Source organism: Zootoca vivipara, chromosome 7, assembly GCF_963506605.1.
Source record: "Zootoca vivipara chromosome 7, rZooViv1.1, whole genome shotgun sequence".
Classification (NCBI taxonomy): Eukaryota; Metazoa; Chordata; class Lepidosauria; order Squamata; family Lacertidae; genus Zootoca; species Zootoca vivipara.
The window spans coordinates 55,519,984-55,531,987 of record NC_083282.1 but is presented as its reverse complement, the minus strand read 5'-3'; the positions used below and the strand labels follow the sequence as shown (position 1 = coordinate 55,531,987).

At 43.9% G+C, this 12,004-nt stretch overlaps 1 protein-coding gene across 1 annotated transcript in view; it reads right to left on the bottom strand.

Moving 5' to 3' along the window:
- Positions 1 to 12,004, bottom strand: part of CNTN2 (contactin 2) — a 67,117-nt gene that overhangs the window by 6,277 nt on the left and 48,836 nt on the right. The window contains exons 11-22 of the mRNA XM_035123934.2: positions 10,868 to 11,018; positions 9,542 to 9,669; positions 8,585 to 8,760; positions 8,227 to 8,347; positions 6,965 to 7,123; positions 6,700 to 6,849; positions 5,553 to 5,623; positions 4,361 to 4,595; positions 4,029 to 4,144; positions 3,576 to 3,762; positions 2,195 to 2,307; positions 1,323 to 1,491 (exon numbers count right to left, since the gene is read on the bottom strand). Of these exons, the coding sequence (XP_034979825.2) occupies positions 1,323 to 1,491; positions 2,195 to 2,307; positions 3,576 to 3,762; positions 4,029 to 4,144; positions 4,361 to 4,595; positions 5,553 to 5,623; positions 6,700 to 6,849; positions 6,965 to 7,123; positions 8,227 to 8,347; positions 8,585 to 8,760; positions 9,542 to 9,669; positions 10,868 to 11,018 (1,776 nt within the window). The remainder of the gene's footprint in view (positions 1 to 1,322; positions 1,492 to 2,194; positions 2,308 to 3,575; positions 3,763 to 4,028; positions 4,145 to 4,360; positions 4,596 to 5,552; positions 5,624 to 6,699; positions 6,850 to 6,964; positions 7,124 to 8,226; positions 8,348 to 8,584; positions 8,761 to 9,541; positions 9,670 to 10,867; positions 11,019 to 12,004) is intronic.

Genomic DNA, 12,004 nt, shown 5'->3' with positions numbered 1-12,004 from the left:
CATGACTAAGCTGCTTCTGGCAAACCAGAGCAGAGCACGGAAATACTGTTTACCTTCCCGCCGGAGCGGTACCTATTTATCTAGATTTCGAACTGCTTTCGAACTGCTAGGTGGGCAGGAGCTGGGACCGAACAACAGGAGCTCACCCCATCGCTGGGATTCGAACTGCCAACCTTCCGATTGGCAAGCCCTAGGCTCAGACCACAGCGCCACCCGCGTCCCTGTTCTGTGTGCATATGTCAGCCACTATACAGTAACTGGATTTCTTAGGAGTTTGCTTACCTCTTCAAAATGAATTTGAGACAACTAAGCTTGAGTTTAAGGGCTTACTGTTCTACCCAGTGCTTTTTTCTGGTGGTATTCAATGGTACACAGTACCACCATCTTTTATTGGGAAGGAGGAAGGAGGGCTCTTGGAGCCTGTCACAGCATTGAACCTCCTTCTCTAACCTGGGCAAATGCTTCTTGGACTTTGGGAAGGAGGTTCAAGGGTCTGACAGGATCCTGGAGCCCTTCTGCCTCCTTCCCCAAGCAGCAATTGTTCTACATGTAATTGCTTATCCTGGCCCTGAGGGAATTTTGCACCCAAGGCAACTGACCAGAGTACCGGCACCTTTTTTCCTCTAGAAACAAGGTACTGGTGCTACCCCACCCTCCACCATGCTCCACTACTGCATTGCTCCTTCAACTTCCTGAACACCATTTCACCGTGGTGGCTGAACCTATACTTCTAGTGTTGTCATCAGAATTCTTACTCCCTGGCTTGGAAGTATGAACCTCAGAGCCGCATGGCGCTTGCTTCAAGTGTAAGGTCACCCCTGGAGCCCTGTAATTCTTATCCAGTTAAGATTTTAATCCCAGTCAGCACAGAACTGAACTCCTTTGCCTCCTCACCACATATTTCAATTCATAGTAAACCCAGGGTTTTAATATGCATTAGAATGTCTATGGGATGGGTTCCATGACCCATTTCACTACCAAATCAGAACACTCTTACTAAATACCCAGGGACACTTGGCAGGAGTTCAGGCAAGGCACACTTTCCAACTCAAGTGTGGAACAGGAGTCGTTATTCATCCTCCATGCTGGAGAAATGTGATCCAGCACTACAGCACCCAATCTTGTCATTTCCCCAGCATTTATCCCTGTTAATTTTCCACTTCCACACCAAAGCAGAGAACCAAGTAACAAAGCAAGGGGAGAATAAACTTGCCCGTTACTCAAGGCAATTGATCCTGCCATTCTGAACTTGCCTGCTGGGGCAAAAAGTTGAGCCTACACAATAAATGTAGAATAAGGAGAAAAGAGAAGGGCAGACGCACCACTGTTTCTCAGGATGCGCACCTCTGCTGGGACTCCATCTCCTCCTGGACCAGTTGTCCTGATTTGCACCACTGCATGAGTAGAGTCTTCTGGAACCATGATCTCAATCCAATTTTTGGCGGCTGTGTACAGAACAGGGGCTGAGTGCGGGTCCGACTGGTACAGCATCTATTGGGGGGAGGCATGTTGAGTTTACTGTTGTTGAGTCCCCTTCAACTTAAGGATCACTCCCATCCCTCCATTATTTTTAAGGAACCAGCAGTCACAGGGGCGGCACGTGAGTTTTTCAATATCTTGCAGAAGACTCCCGAGCCTGATCTTGTGCAAATTTACTTGGGAGTTAAGCCCTTGTTTAGAAATCAAATGTTGATGGGACTTACAGATAAGGATGTGTAGAGTCACAGCTACACACCCAGAGAAAATGGAAAGCTGCCCAACAGATGCAGAACCACGGTACAGGGAAAGAATGGAGCAGCCTTTTAAGATCTGGATTTAATTCTCTGGGGAAAGCTTAGTGGTTTTTAATGTATGTATTTGATGGCTGCCTTAGTTCTGTGCTGCACATAGCATTTTATTGTGCTGGTTGTGTATCTGGACTTTTATGCCGGTTGTCTCTTAAGTTTATTGTGGTTTTATTGCAGTATGGATTTACTGTTATTTTTTATTTCATTTATTTTTTATTTGTGCAATGCCTAGAGCATTTATTTTATGAGGAGACTCGCTCACTCGGTAAATTAATGAAATACCACCCTGCCACCCAGTGTTACTTCTCAGGGGGGTATACTTTGCACTGACTTATTATACTGCATTTCAGAAGTTAAGAATCCTTCAGCCAAGGGCGGTGGTGGAGGGGGCACTTTCTACAAGTTACCTTGTACCCAGTGACAGGAGACTCATCTGAATTGGCGACCACAGGATCCCACTTGATGCTAATGCTGGTGCTGGAAAACTTCCAGGAAATGTTGCTTGGTGGCCTTTTTGGTGCTAGAGGATACAAAATGGCAGAGATCTTTACTACAGCAACAGAGAGCAAGGTAGAGGCCTACAGACAATGCTTTGGCTGATGAATTCCAATCCACACAACCCTTCCTCCCACCTGCCATTTGGCTACCCATTCTACCAATCTGGGAGCATTCCTTGTTCCCTCCCACCCATTCCTCCTGTGCTCCACTTTCTCCCATCTCCTCAGTCATTCTAGCCCCTTGGGAAAGGTCTGTAGAACAGTGGCAGAGCATGCAGAAGGTCCCAGGTTCAACCCCTGACATCTCCAGGTAAGGCTGGGACTCCTCCCTGAAGCCCTGGAGAGCTGCTGCCAGTCAGGGTAGATATTTTCTAATACTGAACTAGATGGACCAGTGGTCTGAGTCAGTATAAGGCTGTCTCTCTGCCCTCCTCCCACCTTCTTACTTACCTTCTTCTTTTCTCCTCAGTTCTTAGTCATCCCCATTTCTCTCTTGCTACCTCTCCAAATGTCTCTCCTCCCTGATGTACATGTACAGAATACACTGAGCCCTCATTGCTATAAAGATGATACAGGAAAAAGTTGCCCCCCTCCCTCTCCAGCTCAAACTCTGGTAAATGGAAAGGGAATCCTCTCTGAGCCAGTTCCATCACAAGGCACAGTGTGCCATATGCATTAGGCGTCAGATTTTGAGTGTCATTTAATATTAAATGGAAGTCCATTTAATAATGACAAATTGCAAATGTTAGAGGAAGCCACTCTGGGATGGATCTGCCTGAAATTTGGCAGCCTAAATTTACTCTGCAAGGACTCATTTGCTTGCAAATTTCATCCACTTATGTGAAAAGGGAGGGAAGTGGTTAACGTCATTTGTAGATTCCTCATTATATTCAATTGAGTGAAACAGAGCTTTGGACTTAACACATCAGATTCGGACCCAATTCACAAATCGAATCAGATGGACAGGGATCTGAAACAGATCAGGCTGCTTTCAAATACAAGGTAAATGTTGTGGTTCGGGCCCACCCTTAGTGTGTAGCTTGACACAGACAACCCCCTCCCCCCAACACTATATAATGTATATCCTGCTTTTCTATACAAGAAGATAAACTCAAAGCAGCTTGCAAGTTAAAATAAATAAAACCATCATAGATGCAACACACATTATAAGGCACAAAAACTACAGCAATAAAAAGAAGAAAAAACCCAGGCATAGTAAGCTACACACATTAACAGAGGCGGCCAAAGTATTTACAGACAAGAAAGGCATCTTCATCTAACGCTCACTCACGTGGTTTTGTAGTCATGAAACTGGTGGGAGGACTGGCTGGCCCAGTCCCAGCCCGGTTGTAAGCTCTGACAGCCACACGATACTTGGTGTTGGGTTGGAGGTCTGTCACACGTGCTGAGTTGACAAGTCCCGCAGTCCTCACTCTGTCAGCAGCCTCCTCTTTGTCGCCATGTTTCCAGTACCGAATCTGAAGACAGGGATACATAGCAATCTGAGCTCCTTTGACACTGAAGTGTTATTTTATTTTAAAGTCAGCAGTAAGACTATTTCCTCTGAACAGCCCATATCAGCTTATCCGCAAGAGGAGATTCTGTCATGTTTTCAGACTGAACTGAGGTGGCTCTGCAAACAGTTGCTGAGATGCCACCAAGGGCCAGTCCAGTGCTTCTTTTTGTGGGGTTGTCTCTGAACCTGAGCCTTGCTCCAGATCCACTCCTTCCCATTTCTTCTTACCTCATAGCCCAAAAGGACTCCATTCATTTCATGTTGCTCCACGGGATCCCAAGAAAAATCTGATTCTGTGGCCGACACTGCCTTGAGAGTAACGTTAGAGGGAGCCACTCTTGGTTCTGTGGACACACAACAGCAAAACCTTGTAATTATGGGCAAATCTAATCCAAGTCTAGAAATATCTGCAAGGCACAAAGATCAGGAGCCAGACACTTGGGTCTCCTGTCAAAGGGCAAGGCAGGAAACAACTCTCAAGGCAGGTGCTCTTGAGAGAAGCATCAGGTGGAAATTGAACTGAATGAAGTATGCAATTCATTCTTATGATCCCAGCCTACCTTCCTCCGCAGAATGTACAATGGACACCAGGCTCTCTGGCCCCTCCCCCTTCCTGTTAAAGGCCTTGATCTTCACTTCAAAGGGAGTATAGGGTGTGATGCTCTCATTGCGATAAACATAATGTAGGGATTCCGCATGGGGCACGCTTGCTGTCTTCCACACCTGAGTGCCTTCTTTGCGAAAAGAGAGCCTATATCCAAAGCCATCTCCATTTTGGTACTCCCGTTGCATTGGCTGAAATGCCGGTTGGGACCAGTTGAGGGGAAAACAAAACAGAAAGACTCCACAACATTGGACTGGATCCATATTTCATATTCACATGACATGCTTTATACAGATTTATGTATACAACAGTGACACGCCAGCTGGCCAAACAAGCAAGAGAACAAAAAGGAGGTAAAATCTGGACTCAGGTAGCACAGTTTAAAATCAAGTATCCTTCCTAGAAACGACAAGTACTTAGTAGATTTATCTGAATTTTTTTTTTACCTTTCTACATTTATTTAAATTTTGAGGTATTTTGTAATGAGTTATATTAGAATGGGAAAATATATATAATGCTGTGATATAAAGGTTAGTTTTGAAAGCCAAGAGGTGGGAGGGAAGGAAGTCAATAGGCTCTAAAGAGCCAAAGAAGTTAAGTGGATAATAATGATGTGACTATATATGTTTAAATGGAAAATTAATAAAAATTATTTTAAAACAAGAAAAGACAAGTACTATTCACATGGAAATAATCCCGGATCCTTCTTTAAAGATCAAATGGTAGCAACCTATATTACTCTTGATTGATAGATTTATTTTATAAACACGTGCAAATTGAATTTCCTTATTAACTACTTTATCTGCATAATGGGATGGGAAATGGTGAGCTGGCAACAGAAGTGGCCTGGGAGGAAGTGGAATCCTTCCAGCAGTGGCCGGGGGGGGGGGCAACATTAGCCAGCAGGTGGATTGCCTGATGTCAGGATCCCTGCCCAATGCTATGACAAACTCTGGTAAGCTTTAACCCAAGGAAAGCTGTGGTCATTGTCAACCCCTATCATTTCCATGTATTTGTGCTCCTGAACAACAAACATGCTTTGTTGCACATGGCACACAGTGATTATTTTGCCTACTCCTAGAAGAAACGTAAATAAAAACAGAGACCCGTCAGCAATGAAATTGCCCACTTTTGTGTGGCTGGCTTACCGTCCAGTTGATGATGAGTTCTCCAGGCGCTCCTCCTCCTCCATTGAGCCCAGATGGTGCAACAGTAGGGGCTGGAGTGATCCCCCAAAAGAGAGGCAGATGATGACATGTTAAATCAGAAAATAAAAGTCAAGCAATACTGAAGAAAAGCACCATTTCAATAATTACAATAAATCAGCTACATCATAAAGAAGGTACAGTGGTACCTCGGGTTACAAACACTTCGGGTTATAGACTCCGCTAACCTGGAAGTAGTACCTCTGGTTAAGAATTGTACCTCAGGATGAGAATAAAAATCACGCAGTGGTGGTGCGGCGGCAGCGGGAGGCCCCATTAGCTAAAGTAGTACCTCAGGTTAAGAACAGTTCCAGGTTAAGAACGGACTTCCGGAACGAATTAAGTTTGTAACCAGAGCTTCCACTGTATATTGAAGCAGAGATTCAGGTAGCTTGTTCCCCTGAACTTTTATCTGTGAAATATGAGTGTAAATAAAAAAATATATAATAAAGGTCATCACTTTGGAAAGTCTAAGGAAGTCCAAGAATGCATGCACTTAAAAAAGAAGACCCAATAAATCACCGCAAAAACTTTGTGGAGTTTTCAAATCAGATGTTCTAGTCCTCATGAAAATGTGAAGGTCATGTATCTTATAAGTTCGTAAGCTGAAGCAGCAATTGATTGTGACAACCACTGGACCAAAATAATTTATGTGAGTTATTCCCTCATTATATGAATTCTGATAGCACCATGCAGTGAAACTCCTCCTCCTCCTCCTCCTCCTCCTCCTCCTCCTCCTCCTCCTCCTCCTCCTCCTCCTCCTCCTCCTCCTCCTCCTCCTTCTGGCTTTGGAAAATACCTTATGACATTTTTACCCCACCTTTCTTCCCAAAGGAGCTCAGGATAGCATACAACAAAAATACAGGCGCAATCATTAAAGAGTTAAAATCTGTTTCAGAATAAAACATCACTAAGATAGATAAATACAGCCGGTGAGCGAAGCAATTTTGTAAGAAGGCATTTCCAGACAATATCAAAATGCTGATCAGGTGGGGGAACAGCTACAGCTCTACAGGGAGGGAGTTTCATAACTACAGGGCCCAGCAGAGAGAAGACCCTACCCTGCATCACCACCGGGTGGTATACTCACCAGCTTCTTTGGTGCGGATCTTGGTAGAAGGCACACTGGGTTCTCCCACTCCAAGGATGTTGCTGGCCAGGACCCGAAATTCATAATCCATCCATGGTATGAGGTTGGCCACTTGGGCCGTCTCCGCATTACCTTCAATATTTGCAGGATCTATAACCCAAAAGCACGAGAATAGAACAGATAGAGCAAGCAGTGCTAAATGAATAACAGCGAAGCCTCCTACTGAAGCCTGTTCTGTGTGGGCCACTGCCCTCAAGACACTTACTGGTGCGCACTTGCTTCCACTTGGAGAAGAGTGGAGTGCGGGCCTGGATGACATATTTGGCAATGGGGCTGTGGTTATCAAAGCCTCGGCTCCAGCTCAGCTGCACAGTGGTGTCCTTGATGTCCCTCACCACCAGCCCACCAGGTGGCCCTGGAGGACCTACCAAAAAGGGAACAACAGGCATAATGACATCCCAGAACCACGTAGAAGAACATTAAGAGAGACGAATCTTGCTTCATGATATGTGTGCACATAATGCCTGTGCTAAAGGAGCTGTGCTTGCTGGTGTTTAGTTACTGAGCCAGATTTAAGATGTCCATTTTCCTACATAATGCCCTGAATGACTCAGAGCTACATCTTCTCTTGTACAGACTGAAGTCTGCAGATGGGGCTATCCTGACTGTACCAGGACCTACTGGGGAGCAGTGCACCTGCCATATGGAATGGGCTTCCCATGGAGATTAGGTGAGCACCAATCATGTGGTGTTTTCGCTACCAATTGAAGACATACCTCTTTAGCCAAGGCTTTCAATGATCCTCAGTATCTTCCTATATACAGATAAATGTAATAATAATAATAATTATAGTAATAGCAATTTATTATTTATACCTTGCCCAGCCACTCTGGGCGGCTTCCAACAGAAAAACAAAATAAAACAATCCATTAAACATTAAAAGTCTCCCCAAACAGGGCTGCCTTCAGATGTCTTCTAAAAATCTGGTAGCTGTTTTCCTCTTTGACATCTGATGGGAGGGCGTTCCACAGGGCGGGCGCCACCACCGAGAAGGCTCTCATCACACAGTGCCCATTGAAGGATTTGTAGTAACACACCACAATTCTGGATTTGCATGAAGTAAATCTTTCCACCTTGTTAGAAAAAGGTTCCATCTCTGTCTTTTGCTTTAGAATGCAATTCTGTATATGAATGTGTATATTTGTATGAAATGTAACTGGGCAGCCCTTACTATGAGATCAGCCTTTGCCAACCCTCTAGCTACTTTGGACTATCTTCTATGATGGGCATTGTAGCCTAAAACATGTGGAGGGCATCAGGTTTACTAGATAGAGCCAACTTTACTCTGTAGCTTGACCTGTGGGTGAGATGGGTGGCAAGATCAATATTCAGCTCTTATACTGTTTTGCGGAGAATATAAGTTGCCTGTCTTTCTGGGTGTGGGAGCAGGAACAAGCGCATGCAGGGGGCAACTTGTTTGGACTTGTCACTGCAAAAATTGTGGAGTGGCGGGGCAGGGAAAATTACCTCTTACAACCAGCAATGCTGACTCAGAAGCACTGTCCACCACTGTCTGAGCTGTGCAAGTATATCGACCAGCATGTTTTAGCTGAGCATTCAAGATCAAAAGGTCTCCAATGTTCTCTTTCTATGATAGAAGTATCAATAGGAATAATGTCAGAACCAAGCTGAGAAATTGCGGCATGCAAGTTTAAAAGAGGAGAAAGGCAACAGAAAATCAGGCAGCATCTTAGCGGTGGGCAAATGATGAGATATATCAGAGGACATCACAATGAAGACTTAGAAGGGTATTTGATTCTCCTTGACTTGTGACCACCTTTGTGGAAATTATCGGGCAGGGCACCATGGGATTTGAGGTACTCACTGTACTAGCTCGCTTGTAGTGGCCTTCGGACTTGACAAAGTCAATGAGAAAGTCATCCAGGAACCAAGTAAAGGTGAGGTCCATTGTTGGGTCATGAGAGGCACGGCATTGAAGGGTAATATTTTCACCTACATTAATGTCAGCACTGGATGGCGCGAGGGTGATTTTAGTGGCATCTGCAGAACAAGCAGGTGAGATGATGGTTAGTTGTCAATAGTTGTTTGTGCACATCAGTTTTCATTAACATAACACAAATACAGAAAAAGGTGAATGGCATCCGTCTCGGAATGCAGATTTGCTGGTGAAAAAAATAACTATAAAGTAGGAAAGCCCAGAGCACCTCGGTTACGGTTCTGCTGTCCCCAAAGAATCAGTGAGAAGGGCTGCAACACTGTCGTCTTGAACCAGTTGTATCTTTTACTGTGTGCTTAATGTGGTTGGAAAGGAAGGAAAGCCCACTTTAATTACTTTAGTGAACTAGTAATACACTCTTCTCTTGCTGTAGCACTTGCAGGGCAGAAATGATGGCAAAATGTATTGTTGACCTTTCCATTATTGCAGTGTTTCTCAAACAGCATGCAGGGACCCTCCACAAGGCCTCAGTGCCACAGCTTGCCCAGTGTTTCCTCACTTGCCTACCCCACCCCTAGCTATGCCACAGCCTTTGGTTGGGCTAAAGTCAGCTTCAATGATTCCTTGCATGGTGGGAGAGAGAGAAGTCTGAGGCTAGTGAGAGAGGGGGAAGTGCCAGAGAAGGTGCTGAAGGAAATGAGAAAATAAGATAAAATGATAATATTTAACAACAACAACAATAACACAAACTATGGGAGAAATAAGAGAATTTTGTGATTGTGGGCCTCAGTAATTTTCAGCCTTCTTGAGTAGGCCCTGGGGGTAGGAAGTTTGAGAATCCCTGCATTATGACATTTGGTCTTAGCGGCAATAAAATGCCCTTACCTCGAACTGAGAGAACTCCTGTGCTGTTTGCTTTGCCCATGAAATTCTCTGCGAAGCAGGTGTATTTGCCCTCATCTAACTTGCTAATATTTTGAATGATCAAGGTGCCATCTGGAGTGATGGTGATGCTGCAGTGGAAGAAAAGCCCATCAGGAGAAAGTGAGAGAATAATTCAGGCAACTACAGACCCGCTCGCCTGTCACGGGAAATGTAGCATGAAGGCAATGATGAATTCTGTCAAATGCGTCAGCTAAAAGGTGTTAGAAATAATACGTTGTATAACATTCGCCTTCCAAAGAAAGACTGAGGTGCCACTGGGCTGCAGCGATAGCGTGGCAGCTCTGTATAGTTTTGTTTTAAGAGATAAAGGAGAAAGGGCTACTGGAAGAAAAGGGGATCCTAAGTCCTGCCTCAAGCTGTTAGGGGTTATCTTACATCTGGTCACCTGATAGCAGAAAGATGATTCAAACGGTGGAAGTAGGTCTCTTATGCAGGCTCCAGTTAAAGGTGCAGCAAACAACTGGATAACTATGTTATTTTACAAGCACGCAAGGAACTCTAGTTGCTTTTGGAAGTTTTAAATCAGCAGGCTAGGATATCAAACAGTAGCTATGATTAACTTTCACCAAAAAGAAATACATGTCCTTACTCCTAAATAATTGGACAAGATATATATGCAAAGCTGAATACTCCCACGTATGAAATACAGTACACTTATTTAAAGGATGTTGCCATTTTTCTGCCTCAAGCTGCTTGAAGGTGATCTGATTCAAGCTTACATTTTCACTGTGCAAATCCTTTAGGGATACTGTTCTCTGTACAAGCTGTTTAAGGACTGGCAATTGTCCACCACTCTTCTAACCCTCTGGGAAATCATCTTGTGCGGCAGGGAGGACACTCCTTCCCAGTTTCAACACCGCTTCTTCCTTGCTAGATTTTCATAGTAAATGTAGGTGGTGCTCCAAAATCCAAGCAGCCTAGCACTACTGAAGTGCTGAATAAAAACCTCTCGCATTTCTGCACAAATCATGCTTCTCCGTCAAGCTGCCATTTGGACAACAGATATCACTGCCCCCTCCCTAAAACAATTCAAGGGGCTTAGAGCAGAGCCACCACACAAGAAGTTGCTGCTTCTGAAGGACCAATCCTAAGGAGACTTGCCCCACCGAACACACTGGGACACCCTTCCAAGTAAACGTGCATGGGATCAGTTCCACACAATAAATTTAAGCTAACCAGAAGCCTGCCGGATAATTGCACTGAGAAGGGACTGCTTGCTCAAAGCTACTTAGTCTTAGCTAGGAACTAGCTTAAGGGTCCTCATACCTGGAGCTATTGCTTAGAAGCTCAGTCCCTTTGGTCCAGAGTATAATGGCCTTTGGTGCAGCTCTTGGCTGGCAGTGGATAATGATTTCTCCGCCTCGAGCTGCTGGTATTAGTCGCCTCACGGGGTTTAGCCGAAAATCTGGAGCAAAGGCTAAAGGGGAAAATAAAATGATTAAGTAGGGTTTTACAAATGCTGAGCCCTGGGAATGGTAAAGGCAAGCTTCCTGTAGATTCTATAATAGTGCAAAAGTAACACTATAACATATTTCACGGCTTCTGTTAAATAAAGTTGCCTGTCTGTTACTTGGACACCTAAAGTAATTTTGTAACAGTGAGGTGGCTCAGTGTTTAGTCCAAGTGAGACAAATTTAACTACACAAACCTCCAATTCATTGAACAAAATGCAAATGTGATCGTGTTTTACACTGTGAAAATCACCATGCTGCAAGTTCAGGTTTCTGAAGCCCCCCAAGCCTGAAATTGAACACTTTGAAGAATAAAATGTCAAAACCTAAGCTTTATTAATACTTCAAAATAGCCACATCTTAAATTTTGAACAGAATGATTACTGATTCCAAGTGTTTCAAAGTCAGAACTTCAAAACTCAAAACCCCAGAAGTCATTGAATTTGAAACTGATTGAAATGTGTGTTCAGTGTCTTAAAGGGCAGCTGCCTGTTTCTGTTCAGTCCTGTCAAAGCAAAGGAGCCAGAAATACACGCAGTTAATAAAATCAATAGTGCTAAAAAGCAATATAGGGGAACCATGTTGTGGCTAATTAGAGAAGTTTAATTCACCTCTATTCATCTTACATCAGACTGAATTCACATACCAATATGGATTAAAAAGTCTGCTAGTTTCACTATGCATGCAGGCATATTTCAGTCTTGGCTGCGACAGTGCCTTGATCTTTGAGAAAAACCAACTGAGATTGGCCATAAATACTGTACTGCCCCATAGCCTAAGCAGATGTTGACATTTCAAATTAAAACCATTTGAGGTTTCTTAGATTTTTCTTGCCACTGAAACTGCTAGAATACAATCTGTTAACAGCAGTCCTCCAGGACTATAGAAAATAAAATGTTAAAAATGAAATTCACCATGAAGCAATATGGCAAAGTATTAGGCCAGTCCGTTA